General features: G+C 34.8%; 1 protein-coding gene across 2 annotated transcripts in view; it reads right to left on the minus strand.

Moving 5' to 3' along the window:
* Window positions 1-23,332, minus strand: part of unc-45 (unc-45 myosin chaperone) — a 368,157-nt gene that overhangs the window by 202,796 nt on the left and 142,029 nt on the right. For both annotated transcript variants that reach the window (XM_090393271.1, XM_090393270.1), the window contains exons 9-10: window positions 13,266-13,335; window positions 270-362 (exon numbers count right to left, since the gene is read on the minus strand). In XM_090393271.1, the coding sequence (XP_090249397.1) occupies window positions 270-362; window positions 13,266-13,335 (163 nt within the window). The remainder of the gene's footprint in view (window positions 1-269; window positions 363-13,265; window positions 13,336-23,332) is intronic.

A 23,332-nucleotide genomic window follows, 5' to 3' on the forward strand; every position in this document is an offset into this window, starting at 1 on the left:
TATTAAAAACTATAAATCTGTATTCTTCTATTAATATCTCAATGAACTATAGGAAGATCAACATTTCAAAAATATCCCTCCTCTGAAATGTATCTAAATTAAAATCATTAGAATCAGATGCACTTTATAGAGGTTAGTGAACTATGCGGTCAAGTTTCTGTGAAGCATATGATTGAGAACTATGCTAGTTAGACAAGTGAAATCCTACAGCAGATGGATGTGAAAGTCTGACAGAGACTTTGACATCCACTGTAAATTTAAAGCCTTACCTGCTGCAACAAATCATCTGATCCTGCCATGACCAACATCATTTCCACAACACCTTGCTGTCCCAGACAAAAATTACCAACATCAAGTGGTCCCTAAAGCAATACAAAAATTCTAAAATGAATGTTATTTTTTAATGTTTACTTTTTTTAATTAAACCTTAAATATTTAATATTAATAAACATTCAGCACAATTTGTTGCTTTCATTTGGTGCTTGTATTCTCCAAATTCTGATTACTATACTGACTTTTTTGATTATTTATCTTTGAAAGTTGACTGCATACATCCTAATTACTCAAACAGTGAGCTAATTTTCCTTGGAAATTTTCATGTTCATAATTCTTAGTGGCTCCCCTTCTCTAACTGTACAGACCAAGCTAAAAGAGAAGCTGAATGTTTGCTGACAGTAATGATCTAACACAAATCAGAATGTACCTACCTACCCACCCACCTATCAGATAATCTTCATCATTTGATGTTTCCAACACCTTGGATCTTTAACCTATTCTCCCTCAAAATATACCAAAGGCACTAGCTTTCCTCTTGGCAACTCTGACCATAACCTTGTCCATGGTTCTTTTTTAATTTTTTTTTTTTTTTTTAGATTGTTCTCTCCTGGCTAATCTCAGCCTCATGTCCTGTTGTGCTAAAAAAATCTAAAGCATATTTTGTAAGTGCCAAATCCTAATTCAAATAGCAGTTGAATTTCAAATAACCTATTCTCCCTCAAAATATACCAAAGGCACTAGCTTTCCTCTTGGCAACTCTGACCATAACCTTGTCCATGGTTCTTTTTTAATTTTTTTTTTTTTTTTAGATTGTTCTCTCCTGGCTAATCTCAGCCTCATGTCCTGTTGTGCTAAAAAAATCTAAAGCATATTTTGTAAGTGCCAAATCCTAATTCAAATAGCAGTTGAACTTCTGGTTTCTTGTAAAACTTCTGTCCAACTATGTTTCCACCACTCTTTCACCCTGATGGGACAATGGTAACAAACCTCTTGGCATCAGTTTAATTCTTCAACTCTTATTTAGACAATCAAGACAAATATCCTCCTACTATTCCATAACCTTCCACAGTATGACTCTTCTGACCTTTGATCAGGACATCAGAAAATTACTCAGCAGCCTTAATACTAATAAGACTCCATTCTAGATAGTATAGCTCCAGTTGTACTAAGAGCTTATACACCAAGACTAATATCAATCCTGTGCATCTCCTTTTCAAGCTATCATATCCAACAGCAGAAAGCAAGCTTTTATCCAGCATGTTCCTAAAAAAGGGAAATAAAAATCAGCCATCAAACAACCATTGTCTTCACCAATAATCTCAAAGGTGATGGAGAAGTCAATGCTGGTCTGGTTGGCCGAAGGGTTAATGTACTCCACTCCAACCAACAGGCCTCAGGTTTGAATCCTGACATGGGCATGAATGTTTGTGTGTCTTTAGGCAGGAAATGAATTTCAGCATCCAGTGTCAAACTACTGCCCTAACATACTCAAGGACTGAGGTGGCTTGAAAAAATTTCATATTTCGTCTCTAGGGTTTCTGGACTATGTAATAAATAAATGTTAAAAAATACAAAAATAATAAATAAAATAATAAAATAAATTCTTTAGTCCACAAACAGTACTGATTGATCACAGGTTTACAATCTTTCATTGGTGGAGATCAATACAAAACATCTTTTAAAAAATAATAATAATAAAAAGGGGTGCTTAAGGGTCAAAGCTGTATAACTGAGAGGAGACCTCCACATAGCCTTTAAAGGAATGCGGAGAACTGACCAGGGCTTCTGACCTAGTGTCCAATCCTCACCTTCTTGTGGTGCACCCTGTTGGGTATCTACTTGGATACTGAACGAATGAGGATGGGCTGGCAATTTGGGATTTAGCCGACCAAATTGTATTCTTATTGGTTAAACTAAAATAAAAAATGATCGTATGACATGACAAAATTTCATGCCAGCTGTGGTGTCGCCCAGTTAAACAAGGCCCCCGTTGTTTTTGCCAGGGAACCAGCGAAAAGTCAGCTACTGGAACAAATCTGAAAACAAACCCCAACTTAACATCACCAGAGTTAAAGATCGGTACTATCAACATAAGAAGCCTGAATGGCAAAGAAATGGAGCTAGCTGAGGAATTAGATAAGTACCAGATCGACATAATAGGGGTAACTGAAACAAAAAAGACAAAAACTGGTGAGATCTTTCTGAGCAATAAATACAAAATGTTATATTCAGGCAATGACAATCAAGTAGCCATAGTATTCAACACAAAATATGAGGCTAAAGTAGAGTAATGTGGGCAAATATGAGAATGGGGGAAACTGGACAATGAGACTTCTTTGTGCCTATGGTCCCACAGAAGGTTCTACTAAGGTAGAAGTGGAGGAATTTTTTGAGGCTTTAGAAAAAGCAACTGACATAATGAAAAAGGAAAAGTTGGTCCTTGTTGGGGATCTAAATAACAGAGTAGGAAATGATTGCGAGACATACAAAAATATTTTGGGAAAATTTGGAGAAAAGAGCAAAGCTAATAATAATGGCAAATATCTGTTAGATTTCTCTCAGGACATGGACTGGTTATTACTAACACCATGTTCCAACATAAAAATGTGCACAAATTCACATGGAGAGAAGAGGCAAGGAATAAGAAAAGTCTCATTAACTATGTTATTGTTGATAATGATATTTTCTCCCTGGTGCAGGACACCAGAGTGTACAGAGGATTTCAAATTGGAAGTGATCACTATTTAGTCTTGAGCAGGATAAAATTGAATTTCATATTGAAAAGAATAACATGTAAGAAAGTTTTAAAGCGAATAAAAGTTGAGCAGCTCTCAGATGTGAACTGTAGACTAAAATACACAAAGATTACTGAAGAAAAAATAAAAGAGTTTGAGAACAGGAATCAAACCTTGGAGATTTAGTGGCAAACTCTGAAGAAAACATTGATTGATTCTGCCAGAGAGGCATGTGGAGAGGTTGTCTGCAAGGATAAAAAAATCAGAACTCCATGGTGGACACAGGAAGTTAAAGAGGTAGTGAAGGAAAAGAAGAAAGCATATCAAAAGTTCCTGGCAAATTAGTCAGCTTGTGCTCTTAGAGAATACAGAGAAATATGCAAGAATGCTAAACACTGTGCTAAACTAGCTAAACAAAAGTCATGGGAGGACTTTGGCAAGAATATAGAAAATAAATATCAAGAAGGTGGCAAAATATTCTGGAGGTTGTTGAAGAAATTTAGGAATGGAGGAAAGAGTACTGTAAAAGGAGTTAGAGATGATAAAGGTGACATGAAAACGGGAGAAAAAGATATCCTTGAAGTATGGAGTAATTACTTTGAAAAACTGCTAAATGAAACAAGCAGTGATGACAGCAAAGTGGTAAAAAACACTGACCAAGCATGCAGTCAGGAATACATATCCATACTTGAAGTAGAAAAAGCCATCAAAGGCTTGAAATGTGGAAAGGCAGCAGGGGTAGATGATATTCGACCAGAAATGCTGAAGTATGGTGGTATAAAAGTCTTACAGTGGCTGCACTGCATAGTTCAGAAAGCCAGGACAGAGGGATGAATTCCCGATGATTGGAGTAGAGCTCTTATAGTACCCATATATAAAAAGGGAAATAAAAACTGAATGTGAGAATTACAGAGGTATTTCCCTACTGAGTGTTCCTGCCAAGATCTATGCAAGTATACTTGAGAAACGGTTGAGAAGAATTGTGGAAGAAAAGCTTGGTGAAGAACAAGCTGGATTCAGGCCAAGTAGAGGCTGTCAGGATCAGATCTTCACTTTATGACAAATAGTCGAGAAAGCATGGGAATATAACAGAGATCTGTATTTAAGTTTTGTCGATTTGGAAAAGGCATATGACAAGGTGCCAAGAGAGAAGCTATTCAATATGCTGCAGTTATATGGTGTCAGTGGGGCATTATATCAAGCAATACTTAGTCTTTATTTGAGTTGTAAGTCAGCAGTTAGAATTGAAGGAAGCACAGGAAGATGGTTTAATGCTAAATCTGGTGTGAGACAAGGATGTACATTATCCCCTCTGTTATTCATTATCTATATGGATCACATTATGAAGGATGGCATTAAACATGATATCAAAATTGGAGATGTTAATGTCAGCTCTATATTAATACAAATGATGTCATTTGTATTAATACTTTAGATGGGAGTTTCATTTATTATGGAACACTTTATGAAGAAAGCTCTTCCAGAAAACAGAGGCAGGCGGAATGAAAGAGGAAGAGAAGACGCATGTTTTGTGAATCTGAAGTTGGACCGCAAATGGATGCTGGGAAACAGATGCTCAAATTTTAAGAGGCTTACTGGAAAGAGGGAAAATGATGGCTGCCACTCCAGTGTAGTAGAATTGATGGAAATATACCTGTAGAAGAGATATATTGCTTAAATGGATCACTGATAAGCCAGACTACTCTCTGCACAGTATCAAGAATTTTTAATGAAGTCCTTGGTGTAGTGCACCAAATGCAAGGAAGTATTAAAGAGTGGATGGATTTAAAATTTGTAGAATTAGTAATTCATAAGTGAAATTCAAACAATTGAAATTTCTTTAGCAGGTCTTGATTGCTCCAGAAATGGAGCATCAAGAGCAATATCACAAGTTTCTCCAAACCTTTTTTTTGCAGCATGTGTCCAGAGGTAGGTGATGTAGACTAAATATCTGCCACGAATCTAATGGGTCTCTGGATGACGAAAAATTGAGTCCGATGACCGTTTTCATTATTTTAAAGAATAGTGAAGCAAGAGCAAATAATAGTTTGAAGCAAGCGAGTCAATAACTTGAAGGCAAACTTTCAAGTAGTAATTTGAAATGGACAAATGGATCAATAGTTTATTTTATTTATTTATTTTTTGGAATGAGATGAATATAGTCTTGCATGTATTGTGAAAGATGCTAACCAAGTATAAAATAGTGTAAAGACAACAAAGGACAAGGACAGGTGTTAGTTTTGTAGTGTAACTTTTCAGTACACATTGGAGAGATACCATCAGGAACAGAGGACTTGAGATTTTTGTGATGTCTTTCTGGCAAAAGACCACAGAGACATGTGGGGCAATGTTTCTAGTATGGGAGCAAGTGATCTGTTCTGGTCATTTAGGCAACAATTTGAGAAGGAGAATAATGTGAGATCACCGTTTTGGTGTTGTCACAGCAGTGCCATTTTGGGAAAGAAAGAAATAGAAGCGCAGATAGCCAAAATGATACCTGATGTGCTTTCTTGACCTTTGTAAAGAACAAGACTATCATCTGCTGATCATTTTGTAAAGGACTATCATTTGCTCTTTCAAAGCCAGATTTGGATTTGTTGATGGTTGTTTCATTTGTCGCCTGCTTTATTGTATGGTGAGAATGAAACTGGACTTCTTGTGTTTGTTATGGTGCTTGCAGTATGCTTAATTTTTTTCATGAACTAGCTGGACACACTTGTTGTTAAACCATAGCTTAGACTGAAGTAGAACTGGTGGATAGCAGGCAGTAATTTTGAAGAGTGGGGGAAATGGAGGTCTTCTTTCTGACAAGGTTAAGTTCAGTAACTTACTTGGATAAGTGTTTATATCAATTAAGTAGAAGCAGTAATCTGACCACAGAAAGAAAAGCAGAAATAATGAGTAAAGGCAACCTCTATGGTATATCAGGAAAGAGAAGTGGTTAAGAAATAATCAAGAGTGTTGTGAATGGAGAGAGTTAACTGGTATTCTGGTATGTAAATGGACCACTTGTGTCAGATCAGCAAATACTTGCATCTCTTCCTCCCTTTGTTCAGTGGAATTGGAAACAGGAACAGGGTAGAGTTATGAACATTTAAATGACCTCACTTAAGTGACTTCACTGTTTGGATAGCTATACTTCAGATAGCCAAATCTTCAACAAGAAAGTTGAAGAAGTCAGAGTGATTTTCAGAGATTGGAGAGCAGTAAATAAATTAGATGAACATAACTGAATGGGATATAATAAGTTTAGTTTAATCCTTTATCCAAGTGTGAGCAAACAAAGTTTGTGCCTGAAAGTATCTTCAGGACTAGGGTAAGGTAGTTACTAAACTTATTATATTCTAACCAAGTGAAAAATAAACTCTTAACATCTTTCTCTGAATCCTGAGTAATTTAATAATACGGTTGTACACCCTATGGCAACTTCTATAGGTTGGTATGACCTCTCATTGCTTCTGCCTTGGTGCCTCCACTACTGGGCCTGGCTCCCACTGACGAGACCTCAATAAAGGTCTAAACTAGAATGGGTAGTGGCCCTTGCCTTAATGCATAGCATTACACATATCTGCAAGGAGATGTGCTTTACATTATGGGAGAAACTGAGATAGGAGTGATGAGAGCTTTCTCCACCTTTGCAAAGAGTTTCCCGGTGTTGTACTACCTTACCCCAGTCCTGAAGATACTTTCAGGTGCAAACTTTGTTTGCTCACACTTGAATAAAGGATTAAACTAAACTTATTATATTCTAACCAAGTGAAAAATAAACTCTCAACATCTTTCTCTGAATCCAGAGTAATTTAATAATAAGGTTGTACACCCTTTGGCAACTCCTATAGGTTGGGATGACATCTCATTGCTTCTGCCTTGGTGCCTCCACTACTGGGCTTGGTTCCCACTGACGAGACCTCAATAAAGGTCGAAACCGGTATGGGTAGTTGCCCTTGCCTTAATGCAAAGCATTAACACATATCTGCAAGGAGATGTATTTTGCATTATGGAAGATACTGAGATAGGAGTGATGAGAATTTTCTCCATCTTTGCAACGAGTTTCCCAGTGTTTTACTACCTTACCCCAGTCCTGAAGATAATTTCAGGCACAAACTTTGTTTGCTCACACTTGGATAAAGGATTAAACTAAACTTATCATATTCTAACCAAGTGAAAAATAAACTCTCAATAACTGAATGGGGATGCAAAAACTTTAAGCCAGAGAAGGTCAAAAACTGAGGATTCCAGATCTGGCATGGGACACCGGATTGCCAAAAAGCTCAAGTCAATATAGTTATGGCAGAAGGAATTATACAGGGTATTGTACGGAAGGTTGATATGTAAGGTTCAAACAGAAATAGGTAGGGATGTCTGTAAGTGACATACATTATTTATGTCTTTTGTATGGTCCATACAAAGGCAACCCGTGAATGCATTCCCGTAAGCTCTCTTTGGTCAATTTACCTTACGAAACTTTCAGTTCTACATTCGGCTTTGATATTAGATCCAGCATTATTATGCTGGATCTAATATCCACTTGATTTATATAATTTTACATCGCCGAACTGAAGCCTTTGGGCTCTTTATTTTAGTAATTACATTATTATGTCTGTTGTGAAAATGATTTTTTGTAAGATTTGTTTTTTGTAATTTTTTTATAATGTTTTATTTATGTATTTCTTTTTTTCATCATCGTCAACAGGGTAATAAGCTATATGATTAACATTATTATTAATGTTTCCCATCGATACTTTCCCACCAGATTAGTCATTACCCTGTCAGGATTCCAACACTATCACTTCTTATTTTTGAGAATCCTAAAGTACTACTAATTGGGTCACTCTAATTTTTAATTCATCTGGGTCCTGTCCTTACCATGGCATTGAACACCTGTCTTGCTAACTTCTCTTAATCTTGAATATTAACAATGTCAAATTCCTTCTTAATATTTTCATTTTTAATATGTTTACACCAGTCATTGATTTTTTTCTCTACACATGAAAGGCAGAAGAGCCTATAGCAAACAAATGCCATGTGTGGGTAGGGTCAGGAGTAGAATAATCTGTTGATATTCTTCTTGAACTGTTAGAGATTGTAGTCCTTTAGAAATGCTTCATGAGAGAGCCTGTTCCACAAAATTGAGATGGGAGGAATGAAGGATGACTGGGAGTAGCAAGTTCAGTGAGTTGATTCCTGTTACAGTACTTTTTCCACCATTTCTAAACTTGTCATTTCATGATTTTTTTCCCTCATGCATTCCTAACAAAGTCTTTGCATGATTTTCTTTAGTGATTCTTACACATATCTAAATCTTCTTGAATGTTTCTCTGTATTCTCTTAGGGACACCTGTGACTTTATTTGAAAAGCTTAGTCCATTACATTAGGATAAGTACACTAGGTGGTGCTTTTTGCAAAAGAAAATCTTGTTCAGATAAGTTTTTTTTTTTTTTTTGCCAATTAATTGTGGATTTTTGTGTGTGTTTATAGATAAGAGTTGTTGTAGAAGTTTGCACTTGCAGTGTGTGGGCTGATTTGTTTGTCTTCTTTATAAAATCTTTAAACTCAGAGTAAGGTATATTGACTGGAATTGAAAGGCAAGATAGCTTAGCTAATCAATTGTGGATTTTTGTGTGTGTTTATGGGTAAGAGTTGCTGTATACATTTGCAGTGTGTTGGCTGATTTGTTTGTTTTGTTTATAAGTTCTTTAAACTCAGAGTGAGGTATACTGACTGGCATCAAAAGCAAGTATCAGCTTTGTCTATAAATGAGTTAAATTTCGATTTTAGTTGTTTCATGAAATGTGAGGTGTGTTACATGTATTTGTTGGATTATGTCAATAAGTTATGGATTTTTAAGGTGGATGGAAGGAGAGCACGTGCATGGTAACTATGCGACAAATACATATTTTCCATCCTGAAGGAATTATGCACCATATAGTTAAGATGGCTAGTGAACTGTAGTTATAGATGATGGCAGTCAGGGCTCTGTAATGAATAACAGAACAGGTTTTGATGGATGCAAGTAATTGTAGAGATCATTAATATTTATGATGAAGCCACAAATGCTGGGGAAGTGGATGTGGAAATTTTTATTTTTGGTACGCGATGTTTTTGGAGGGGTATTTTATTTTTTGCAAAACACTTGTTTTCGATTTCATGCAAGTTTTTTTTATTTTTATTTTAAACTTCAATGTCGCTATTATTTATTGTGGCCATGTTTTATAGTTGGTGATGTCAGAATCTTACAGAGTGGGTGCATGCTGTGAAGGATCTGTGGACATGACTTCCACACAGGATGTGTCCATACTCCAGTTCAAGCACTGATATAAATCGAAAGAATGCTTTGTAAAGCCTTGTGAATAGGAGGAGCAGAATAGGGGATATGACTGAGACATTTAAGTTAGTAAGGGGTTCTGTTACAGGATTGATGTAGAAGAAATTTTTCACAGAATGTGAGAAGGGAACAGAACAAGGAGCTCCATGCATAAGGAACAGGTTCCTTGCAAGGAGAATGGTTGCTGAGTGGAATACACTGCCTGACAGTCTGGTAAATGCAGATACACTGAATGAGTTTAAAGAATGGTTGGATGGCCTTCATGTGTACCTGTTGTGATGAGTCTTTTGACTTCATGTAGATCTGGTACTAACAATGATACTGAAACACGCCATCAAATACTTTAGTTATGAAGTGTAAACAAACTGTCGATATTAAAAAATCTTAAAATACTTTATAATGAAGTGAAATCTCCAGCAGATTATATCTTTCAAATGCAGTGCTGCATAATGAGGCTAGATAATGTAAGGTGAAGCAAGCTCCATATGTCAATGTTAGTTACTAAAACCTGCCATCAGAATCACACAGACATTTCACAATTTCTTGATATGTGAGGCTTTTTTTTTTTTGGCTATAATTATTTCAAGGTTTTGAAAGAATGGTTTAAAATCAAATTACTTCAGAGTTCTCTTTTCATTCTATAACAAAAGCTGTTCAATAAACTCACAATTTTTGAGATTCAATTAAAGACTATTTTCTTATTTATATATCATTCCTACAGAGTAGGGTTTATACAAAAACAAACTTTTGAAAAAAACAGTTTTTGAATTTTTACAATAAAAAAAAAAATATATATATATATAATTAAAATAGTAAAAAAAATGTATACTTATTTTAAAATTTTTTAGTTTATTTAATATTTATGGAACTACAAAAGTATTACAAAATAAAATATACTCTAAGCAAAACCAAATAAAAAAAAATTAAAATAACTAATTATTATAATTCGGCTATTATAGCCTGTTTTTGTTTAGGAGTGTCCCTTATTTTAAATACATTGGGCTATTATTACTCAAAAAAAAGGGGTATATATATTTTAGGGCATTATGGGTGGGTATAGAAGGCAATTATAGCAGAATAAAAGAGGTGGAAAAATTTTGTACATACCTTGTTTGAATACTAGGATGTCTTCCAATTTCATGATCCTGCTGAAGGTTGTTTATAACAAGGGGGGGTTGATGCAGGAAAAATAAATTTGGAAACCTGGGTTTTGTGTTAATAATATATATATATAAATATATATATATATATATATATACTATTGTGTTTAAGGGCGCATATTGGAGGGGGAGAGAGGAGAGAAGGGGAAGGGATTACTTATGGGGAAACTGAGGCAGGGGAGAGCGTTAACGGGGTGTGGACCGTTTTGGTCGACGAGTTTAGTTAAAATAACTAAAATCCGTGCAAAATATAAATTATAAATTTTTATTTCAATAAATTTAGTTTAATCCTTTATCCAAGTGTAAGCAAACAAAGTTTGCACCTGAAGTATCTTCAGGACTGAGGTAACTTGTGGTAAAGGTGGACCAAGCCCTCATCACTCCTTATCTTAGTATCTCCCATAATGCAAAGCACATCTCCTTGCAGACACGTATAATGCTATGCATTAAGGGAAGGGCCACTACCCAGACCGGTTTCTACCTTTATCGAGGTCTCGTCAGTGGGAGCCAGACCCAGAGATGGTGATACTAAGGCAGAAGCAACGAGGAAGTCATATTTACCTATACGAGTTGCCAAAAAGGCATCTCATCTTATTATTCAATTACTCTGGATTTAGAGAAAGATGTTGGAAGTTTTTTTCCACTTGGTTAGACTATAATAAATTTAGTTTAATGCTTTATCCAAGTGTAAGCAAACAAAGTTTGCACCTGAAGTATCTTCAGGGCTGAATAATATAAGTAAATATGACTTCCCCATTGCTTCTGCCTTAGAATCACCACCTCTGGGTCTGGCTCCCACTGACAAGACCTTAATAAAAGTCGGTCTGGGTAGTGGCCCTTCCCTTAATGCATAGCATTATACATGTCCACAAGGAGATGTGCTTTGCATTATTGGAGATACTAAGACAAGGAGTGATGAGAGCTTCGTCCACCTTTACCACGAGTTGCCTCAGTGCTGAAGATACTTGAGGTGCAAACTTTGTTTGCTCACACTTGGATAAAGGATTAAACTAAATTTATTATAATCTAACCAAGTGGGAAAAAACTTCCAAAATTTTTATTTCATTTAGTATTTTTCTTCAGGAAATATGATTTCAAAAAACATAAAATGTCCACTAAACGATTACTTAATCTTGCTCTTATTCTGGATACAAAATTGCCTGAAATAGAAAATACTCTCTCACTGGCTACTGAACTTGGTTTTATCATTTTCAGGGCATCAAATAATAAATCTAAATTCTTCTTTCTTTTATTGATTGCCTCAAATACTGAAAATTCGGTCTTCAGATTTAATGTTATTTCTTCATGTTCCTCAAGAAACTATGAAATGATTTTTCCATGGCTTCTTTCAGAGCATTGTCCTGATTAATAGTTACTCCACCTCCGATATATTCATCATCGGAATTTGTTTCCATACAAGAATTTGGATATATTCTAGACAATGTTTTTCCAGATAATTTATTAATATCGAATTTTGAAGCTAGTGGAAATACACTAGATTTCTTTGTTGAGATGTTTTGTGGATTTTGCAAATATAGCAAAAGGGTTACCACTCCCACTTGTTCTTCTTTATTGAATTCGTACTTCTAAAGCATTTAATAATTTGGAACTAATAATCTCAGTCTTTAAATTTTTAGTTCATTTAACAGAAATTCAAATATGCCTTCACTTGTTAATAAATTGGCATCTCACTACCCTAAGGCCTCAGCTGCTAGATGTACTGGTCTCAACACTTTAAGAAGCTCCAGGATTTTAGGATATTGAGCTTCATTCCATATATGAGAAGCAGCAATATCATTCAAAGCTAAAACAACACATTCTTTTAATGTTATAAATCTTTCAATCATAGCTTCTGAACTATTCCTTCTCATTTGGCAGTCAAGAATCAGACTTAATTCCTTTCCTTTTTCTTGTTTTAAATCTTATAGGAGATTTTCTAAAAAATTTGCAAATTTTTCTAATTTGGGAAATTGATTGTTTGTCACTGTCAGAAAATATAAGGAATTCACAGTTGTTATCTAGATCACGAGAATTTAAAAAATCCTCACCACAGTCATCTTCAGATTCCTCACTTGTAACATATACATTGGCTTCAAATCAAAATGTTAATGTTTTTAATTAAATAATTAATTTTTACATATTAATTCTAGTATCGGAAACCAGTTTTTTAAATTTAAAAACTGGTTTCGAATTTTACCAATTTATCCCCCAAAAAAGTTTATAAACCCGGTTTTTAAAAACCGACAAACCCTACTACAGAGCAGAAGTAATTGCTAACCTGCTAATGGATGATTTGTAACAGTTGAGTTCCATTTTAAGACAACTGTGAAATGTTTTTATAAATTATTTCTAATTCTCAAGTGTATCATTCTGAAATGTGCCACATCTAGCAATAAAGTTAATTTTCTTAATATCTAATAGCAATAATTTTTTTCCTATTTTTCTTTCAAACTGTTACACTGTAATTATTTTCAGATTATAAGTGATTTCAGATTTAAGAAACTGAAGTAATACCTAATAAATATGTATATATGTGTGTGTGTGTATTTATACTTGCACATAATAAATTTACAAATGTAACTATTGTTATTATTATTTTTAATCTCCTAATACCTAATAAGCATTATTTGGTCTCCATTATAGAGATAGGTGAAAGTAGAAATAATCTCTAAATTTGTGTGAAAAACATTCAATGAAAAAATTTTCTTATAAAGAGAAGTATAACATAAATCTCCTTTTAATAACAAATATACATAAAAGCAACTCACTTGCAGAAGTGCTGTAACAGCAGATGTCACCCTGATTTTGTTTTCAACATCTGGGCCACGTAATTTATCACTAAAAAAAAGAAAGATAAGTTACATAATAAATATATAAAAATATTGTCTTTTTAAAATAAATTACATATTCCTAAAATAAAATTTATTTCAGTATTTTTTTCCATTACTAATAAACACATATATATATGTAATGAGCAGGCCAGGATTTTAAATCAATAATGCATGGCATATCCATGATTTGTTCTCTTACTCTGCAAAATGGAAGAGAAAAAAGAACAAAAATATAAAAATGGAAAACATCATAAATATTAGAATAAAATGTGTATTTTAAAATATCCAGCAAATCAATATCATAATATCAATTATTATTATGAAGTGTTTTTTTTTGTGGGAAGGTACACAATGGTATGGCATTGGTGACAGTGATCATGCAGTATTCACTTGGGAAGTGGCTAAGTTTACGAATGTTCCATTCAGGAAAGGTTACATGCTGAACTACAAAGTAGGAAATTATGACCAACTGAGGAGTAAGTTCATTACAATGAGATTGATAGCAACAGTGCATAGAAAGCATTTAAAAAATACTTAAATGATGCAATATCAGAATGTGTACCGAAAGTTCAAAGAATAAATAGGATAGGCATCAAATGGATGTGTATTCTTATCAGGCAAGAGATTGCTAAGAAAAGGATGATGTGGAAGAAATAACTTATTCATAAGGATGATGTCTGTTATGAAAATTATAAGCAACAGGCCAGAAGAGTCAACTGTTGTACAGAAAGCTAAGTCTGAGTATGAAAAGAAACTGGCTCTGCAAGCTAAAGATAACCCCAAAGAATTATTCTATCAATATGCTGCAAGTAAAAGAAAGAATGAATATGAAAGAATAACTCTACTGAATGCAGATGGTGTGAGGGTGACAGATGCAGAAGAGGTTGTTCAAGTAATGAGCATCCATTTTGTTAAACGCTATCAATCTGGCGTATGCAATATTGAGCTCACTGCTAACTTTTCAATGGATGAAAAAACTCAGGTTTATGAGGAGGAGGTATTAGAGCTGTTGCACAAACTGAATAAGAATTCAGCAATAGGGACTGATGGGATATCAGCACAGGTGTTAAAGAGTGTTCAGCTGAACTGGCTATTACTTTAACCAGGCTATATATTTGAGTCTCAGAAGAGGCTGTCATTATTAGGTTTAATGGGATGAATATAGCACAGAAGACCAATGCAAGTTTATTAGATCCTATATTTTGCCTTTGTCACAGAGACATTGTCAGAGATATAACCTCAAAATTGTAAAAGTAAACACAAAAATACTAAAACAAATAAGTGAGAAAAAAATTAGACTAAAAGCCTAAAGTCCCACAAGGGGCAGCCTCTATTGTGTTGTTGTGTAGTGCCGTTGGCTAGCCTTAGCAGTGGAGGCCTATGAATTAAAAGTTTCTCATATCTTGGGAGGTTTAACACAACCATATTTATTAAGATAAGGCTGGTTTAACAAATCTGCTGCAGATTCCAAGAAAAGTCTGTCTAGTTTATACTTGTTGCAGTGAAGCACAGTAGGTTTCTTTCTTTTTTTTTTTGCAAAAAATATCCAAAGCACAGGCAGTTAGATCAGACTGACCACAGTTATAGCAGTGGATGTATTTCTTGTGTTATTTCTAGGTGGATGTTATGTTGAAGATCTCCCAGTTTGACAATAATAAGATAATTGACAGGAACACAGAATTTTGTAAACACCATGAACAGAAAAAAGAGAGAGTGGATTCTTAGGAGATAGCCAGAACTTAAAAAAAAATCTCTGTACTGCTTTCAAACCTCATCTGAAGCTGGCTGCCCTTATATGCTCCATCTTGGCTGGCCTCTTTTTTCCAATAGTTTTCCTGTAATGATCATAATGGAGTCTTATTTCTCTTAGTAAATGTCCTAAGAATTTCATTTTTCCTCTTCCTGATCCCATTCATTAATCTTCTTTTTTGGTTTGTTCTTACGAGTCCTTGGGAATTTGTAACCTTTTCTATACAGCTGATCCACAACATTCTTCTTAGTAACCACATCTCCAGAACTATCAATCTTTTTCCCATTTTTTCCTAACAGACCATGTTTCTAGGGCATATAATAATAAAGAATACACATAACAAAGCAATAGTCATATTTGTATATTTATATTAACTTTTCTGTTGTAAGTATTTATTTCATATTAAGAAAGGTTGTTTCAGATATCTGTATTCATCTTTTGATTTCTTCTTCATGTTTTTCATCATTGGTAATTAGACTTCCCAGATAGTATAATATATTTCAGTCTGAAAATTGCAGACCATCTTCAGTGGCAATACAAGAACAGTTTTAAAATACAAGGTGGAATACTAACAATAGATCATTTATATTTATATTTGGCAAATTAAACATCTTTCTTGTGTGTACGTGCTTATATTATACAATCTTTATGTCAAATTTTAATCCTTCACGGGGAAAATGCTACCAAAATAAACGGTAAATTAGGAAAACTTTCAGTTATACAAGGTAGGTTACGAGTGAAGATCAATTTTTTTAAAAAAATGCTGCGACAACAAGATTATTCCCAATTTTGCTAAGATTAAAGAAACTATAAAATCTCCTGGAGCTCATAATATTTATCGGAACACCAGCTTATCTTTAATCCATAACCAACTTAAAGCTGCTAAATGTGACCTTGCTATTAACAGTCATCATATTTCTGATCTTCGCACCTATATTTCCACAAACTTGGATCCACATCTTTCACACATAGTTCTAAATGTGGCTAAACGTTCTACTCAATGAGCATATAATAAACTAAGTCAACATCTAAACCGCAAATATAAAGCTCTTTCTTCTAAACAATTCAAAACCTTTCAAAGTTTTGAAGGGTTTTGAATTGTTTAGAAGAAACAATTGCTTCAAAACCCTAAACTTCTAAAACCCTTCAAAGCTCCAGATAATTGGATTGTCAATATATCCGGACGTCCTCTAACTAATAGCGAAACCCTCATCCTTTCAAAAGGACATGATTTTTCTATTGTTCCTAATAAGATACCATATCTAGATTTCCTAGTTAACATTGAACGGAACCTCAGTCATCTAAGTAGTGATAAGGCTAATGCTCTTCGCCTAGAAGTCGCTTCTTCTCTACTTAAGGCCAAACTTCCTCCTTCCAACATATCTCCTTCTGAAATGAAATCTTTACAGTCCTTGAGAAAAAACAATCACCTCATTATCACCAAAGCTGACAAGGAGAAAACAACAGTAGTTATGGACTCTGCAAATTACAGAAGAAAAGTTTCTCTTTTACTTTGAGATCGCTCCACATATCAAGAACTTGATTATGATCCAATCAACAGATAACTCAAGAAATTAAAGAAAAAAACTTCTCCTAGATGAAGTCATCAGTTTAGACAGCGACACAATTGAAAGACTTAAAACTCATTTTGAAGACTTCCTAGATTTTATGGTCTTCCTAAAATACATAAGGTTGACTTTCCTCTTCGTCCAATAGTAGATTGTATCGATTCTCCTACCAAATATCTAGCTAAATTATTGAAATCTCACATAAGTAACTCTGGTTCCTTTCTTAAAAACTCCTCAGATTTCTTAGAAAAATTGAAAAATATCTCTTTGCAACCTACAGATCTTATGGTGAGCTTTGATATAGAATCTTTATATATAAATGTACCTCTCAAAGAGACTAAAATAACTGGCTGACATCTTTCCAGAAGACATTATAAAACTATTCGATTTTGTAATACACTCTGGATATTTCTTATGTCAAAACAAATTTTACAGCCGAGTAGAAGGAACAGCCATGGGAAGTCCTCTCTCTCCTGCTTTAGCCAACTTTTATTTAGAACATCTAGAAAAAGTCCTCTTCTCATCTATTTTCCCTCAACCATCCTTTTGGGTAAGATATATAGATGACATCTTTACTATATGGCCTCACAACAAAGACTCCTTACCTTCTTTTTTAAACAGTATCAATTCCTTACGTCATCGTATAAAGTTTACTATGGAAATGGTAAAAAACAACCAGTTATCATTTTTAGACGTTCTCCTCATCCGGTCACCTTCAAATACTCTTACAACTACAGTTTACAGGAAATCAACATTCACAGGTCGTTATATTCTTAAAGAATCTGCCCATCATCCTTGTCAAAAAACAGGAATCATAAAATGTCTAATCAGAAGAGCCAAAATTAATTGTTCTACTTCTAATTTTCTACAGAAAGAACTTTCTACTATCCAACAGCACATGAAACTCAATGGCTTTTCCAAAAAGAGTACACAACATCTTCTAGATTCTTATAATCCACCACTAAACAACAAAGATTCAATACGTCTCCGGGATTTCAGAACCTATTTCAAGAATTCTGAAGAAATATGAGTTAATAGCTACTTATTCACCTATTACCAAATTATCTTCCCATTTTCCTTCTTCTAAAGACAAAACGCTCAACTATGTCTCTTCCTGGAGTTTATCAAATTCCTCCCTGCAACTGTGATCTCTCCTATTTTGGACAAACTGGACGCTCTCTAGAAAAAAGAATCCAAGAACATCAATCCTCCATTCATCACAACAAACCCAAAAAATCTGGATTGGCTCAGCACGGGAAAGAAACTAACCACAACATCCTTTGATCAAAAACTCGCTTTTTACATAGATCCCGCTATAAATTTGAACGTTTATTCAAAGAAGGCATAGAGGCCTTACTCCATCGTCCTAACCTGAATCGGAATGACTGTATATCTGTATCAAAAATCTGGGAAAGTCTAATCAGGATAACTCATTGATAATTCACATTAATTTTATGTTATTTAAAATTATTGAAATTATTAATTAATATTTTTAATTCAATCAAGTCTCTGCTTAAAAATATTTCTCTTTAATACTTAGTGATATAACATCACGTGGCTTGTTCAATTTATAAATGATCTATTGTTAGTATTCCACCTTGTATTTTAAAACTGTTCTTGTATTGCCACTGAAGATGGTCTGAAATTTTCAGACCGAAATATTTGGCTAATTAAATATCTTTCTTGCGTGTACGTGCTTATATTATACAATCTTTATGTCACAAGTATCCTTAAAATATCAAACTTTCCAGATATACTGAGTTGCCACTTTATTAAGAACAGCATTTAATGATGAGTGGGACTCTCTTTTGCCTTAAGAATTCTCAGTAGCAATGATTCAACTAAGTGCTTAGAACATTCCTCTAGGATGTTTGTCCACTCAATCACAATGGCATCACCCAATTGTTGCAGACTGGATACTGGCACATTGTTGCTACTGCAAACTGCTCATTCCACCCATCCCAGAGATGCCCTATTGGGTTGAGATCTGGGGACTGAGAGCTAGCCACTGAAGTAAAGGAAACTCAGTGTCATGTTTCTCATGCCACCTGATCATGCTACATGCTTTATGGCATTGCACATTGTCTTGCTGGAAGTACCTAACTCATTCATGACTACATTTTGACAATGCAGCCATGAATGAGTGAACATGATCAGTGACAATGTTGAGATTAGGCTGTGGTATTCAGGCAGTGTTCAACTGGTATCATGGGACCAAACATGTGTCAAGAAAACATTCCCCATACCATTATATCCCAACCACCAGCCTGAAATGTTGCTATTTGGCAGGAAGGGCCACTGGTCTCATGTTGTTGTTGCCACCGTATTCTAGTTCTGCTATCACCACGGTACAGTACAAACCAGGACTCGTCAGGTCAGGCGACATTTTTCCAGTCATCAGCTCTCCAGTGTGGTGATCACATGTCTAATGAAGATGCATCTTCCTGTTCTTAGCTGACAATACTGGGACCTAGGATGGTTGTCTGCTCTTGTATCCCCCATCTGTGCTAGCATGCAATGAACTACGTGCTCCAAAATGATGCTCAGACCACCATCACTGCTGTAATGAGATATGATTTGACTGTTGTTATAGCCCTCCTGTCATGTTTCACAATCTTTTCCATTTTTCTCTGACATCATGCATCAATGAACTGTTTTTGTCCTTATGACTGCCACTGGCTTGAGAGTTTCTGGTTATTACACCACTCCTGGTGCACTGTAAACACTGTTTGAATGAAAAGCCCAGAAGAGAACATATGTATGAGATTCTGGTACCAACAATTACATGCTCAAAGGCACACCTTTTATCCATTCTTATACATCAAACACAAAAAGCAGAACCAATGCCTATCTGCCTAATTTATATAGCAAACTGCAGCCATATGACTCACATGTCTTCAGGAACTGCCTGTTTTCCTAAATGAGGAAGTGTTCCTAATAAAGTGGTCACTCAGTATATGTAAATCTATCTACTTGTTCTATGGAGGGGGAGGGGATCTTTCATGTTTAGGTTTTTATTTATCACTTTACCTTTGTAATTATCATTTTTAATTCAAATTTATCACAGCTCTCTGTTTTATTAACTATATTTTGCAGCTCCTCTTCATTTTCAGTGATTAGTACTGTGTTATCTGCACATCTTAGGTTATTTGTGTCTCTTTCAGAAAATCAAAATGCATTGAGGAATGGAAAACCTCAATGTGTTTTGATTTTCTGCATGATCCTCTGAGATCCCAAAGAGCAATAATGATAATATGCATCCCTGTCAGAGTCCTCTTTTTATAGCTATCCATTCTGAAAGTGTGTTGTTTCTCTGTAACGTAGATTGCTGATTCCAGTATATCTTTTCTATTATTCCTAAATCCTTTGAGCGTAGACAAATGTTTTCTAAGATTCCTATAGATTTATCACACAAAATACTGTCAAATGCTTCTTCTTTCCCCCCCCCCCCCCTGAAAGTATGAAACAAAGGTAGATCTGTTTTTGTATAGCAATTGAATTTTCAATATCATTCTAAAGTTGAGTACTGGATCATTTATGCTTTTTTTCCACTTCTGAATTTTATCATTCTTCAACTATTATTTTATTTATCTAGTTTTGACATTTATCCAATATTATTCTAAGAAATAATTTTAAGACATTGCTCATTAAGTTAACTGTTCTGTAATCATCACACCTTGGTGAATATGGCTTTTTTGGTATTGGAATGATTGAGTTTTCCATATTTTAGGCAAGATAACATAATCATATATTAAGATAAAAATTTTTGTTAACTAGATACTGTTCTCTAATTTTTTTTTTATCATTTCTATGTAACTAAATCTGGACCTGGTGCTTTACTCTTCTTTCATTTGCATACTATATCATTATCCTTATTAGTCTTTAGATCTTCTATATTGTCTGAATATAGGTATTTAATAAATTTCTACCAATGTTCTAGGATATCTGATTCTTCAAACAGTACCTCTTTTCATATTTTAATATTTATGTTGTTTGTTCCTTTTCTTTCCTGTCAGTTCTTTTATCTTCCTGTTTTCAAAAATAATAGTGAGTGACTAGTTCTTCAATTTCTTGACACCTGCCATTCAACCATATTTCCTTTGCCATCACTTTTGTAATCACTGAAATCCATTGTAAGGTAATTTTGTAATCCTTTAAATCATTCCTAGTCTTCATTATTGCACTTGCTTCACTATCCTCATTTTTCAATTCCTCATATTCACTATGAAATGATTCTTTAAACTGATTACATGTTTCTTGTGCAGTTTATCATTACCAATTTGGTCTTAAGGTTTTATTACTAATTTTTATTAACTTCTTCAATTTTATTTCTATTGTAGCTATTAATAGATACAAAATTAATAACGGAAAAAACTCACGTACAAAGATTATTTAATAGTATAATTTTCGCCTGTGTGTCACAGGCATCTTCAGTACATTTTAAGCTCAAATTAAACAATAACTGACAATTCCAAAAAGCGCCACCTAAGTAGCTGGCGTAAGATAACAAAAAAAGTCAATAAATTTCCTTAAAAAAAACATCAATACAATAAAAAGTTAGGAAAGATTAGCTGATTTGAAAAGTACTATATCCCATAAAGGGGATAGACATAAACCATCGGATCTGTTTAAGTTAGGAGAATGAAGTAGAGTTTCACATGTTTCTTTATAAAGGCGTCCTATGAGAAACTGACTTTTGTGAAGGACTCTTGTCTTTCTCCAATGAACTCTGTGTCTAGTGAAGATGGCATGTTCTGCAAGCCCAGACTTTTCAGGTTTAAAATATTCAATATAAGATTGGTGTTCTTCTAGCTGAATAGAGGCAGATCTTCCCGTTTGTCCGAAATAAGATAATCCACAAGAGCACAGAATCTGGTAGACACCTGGATGATTAAGAACATGCCATCTTCACTAGACACAGGGTTCATTGGAGAAAGACAAGAGTTCATCGGAGAAAGACAAGAGGTCTTCACAAAAGTCAGTTTCTCATAGAACGCCTTTATAAAGAAACATGTGAAACTCTACTTCATTCTCCTAACTTAAACAGATCCGACGGCTTACGTCTATCCCTTTTATGGGAGATAGTACTTTACAAATCAGCTAATCTTTCCTAACTTTTTATTGTATTGTTTTTTTTTTTTTTTAAGGAAATTTATTGACCATTTCAGTTATTTTACACCAGCTACTTAGGTGGCTCTTTTTGGAATTGCTTAATGTACTGAAGATGCCTGTGACACATAGGCGAAAATTATGCTATTAAATAATCTTTGTACATAAGTTTTTTCCGTTATTAATTTTGTATCGATATGTCTACTCACGGTATACCTCTTTTAAAACTTATAGCTATTAATAGGTTATGACCTGAATTACAATAGCACTGGGGTAAGTTTTAACTTGTTACACTGAGTTTCTAAACCTGTTCCAAATCATTATAAAATCAGATTCCCAGGACATTTCCATAAACAATATAGTTATCTTGGATGATGTTTGAACCAATTATTAGTAATTATTAAATCATTTTCTTTATCAATTGGTGGAAGAGAGACAAATAACCTAAAATGTGCAGACAACCAGCTCAAAGCATTTAAGGACCTCTCCAGATACACTAAGGGACCTAATGTGCCATGTGCAAAGGCTCCCCAAACTATCACAGAGCCACTATTTTTTATTATTTTATTTGAACAGAGCCGACCTGGCACGATGGGGGCCATTGCCTTATACTGTCAGCACCACACCTGCACCTTCCCATCAGCTGGGTACAAAGGGATTCATCAGACCACATGACACTGGTCCACTCTGCAAAGTGTCCAATTTTGATGGTCCCAACACCAGGCAAGGTGCAATGCCCGATGATGAGCTGTCAACAGTGGTATACAAGATTAGGACATCGGCTGCAGTAGCCCATGGTATGCTGTACCATTCGCTCGCTGATGCTGCTTCGACCTCCAACATTGAAAATGGATGTGATTTGTGCCACTATTGCCCTGTGATTGGTCTATAACAGCCTGGACAGTCTACATTGACCCCAGTCATCGATGACATGTGGTCGGCCACCACTCTCGCTGGGTGCTGGTACATCCGTTAATGGTATACTCGCGGTAGACCCTTGATACTGTTGTCCTCAGGACCCTAGAGTTTTTACCACTTGGGCAATAGAATGACCCATCTGCTTGTGCCAATAATACTTCCATGATCAAAGCCGCTAAGATCACCACATTTACCCATGTTCGTCGATTGCTATACACTGTTGGGAAGCTCCAATGTCTGCCTATTTACTATCTGCATTTGGTTTGGGTACGTTTCACTCTGTGCAGGAAATGTCAGTGTCAACTTCTCATCATCCCTATCTCTAACACACATATATATATATATATAAATTTTACTTTCTATGGGATCTGCACCTCTCACCTCTTTCTCTTCTTTTCATTAACTAAAAAATCTTCAGCTGAAAAATGTAATAGTATATACAAATGCAGTGCTACTTTGCTAGTACAAAAGTTGGGATGGAACCTACTGATTGTAATAATACACTTTGTTTTTCTTTTGTTGTTTCTACAGATCAGTGTGTCTCGAAGTGTGGCATACATATCCCCAGGGATATGTAAAAGTTCTTTAGAGTACATGAGTCATTTTTGTCATTTTGCCTGTCTGATTCAGAAGAGATGTGATATACAGTCAAGAGTGTT

The sequence above is a fragment of the Typopeltis vanoorti genome, chromosome 5 (assembly GCF_054136105.1).
Source record: "Typopeltis vanoorti isolate ZY-2024b chromosome 5, IOZ_Tvanoo_1.0, whole genome shotgun sequence".
NCBI classification, from domain to species: domain Eukaryota; kingdom Metazoa; phylum Arthropoda; class Arachnida; order Uropygi; family Thelyphonidae; genus Typopeltis; species Typopeltis vanoorti.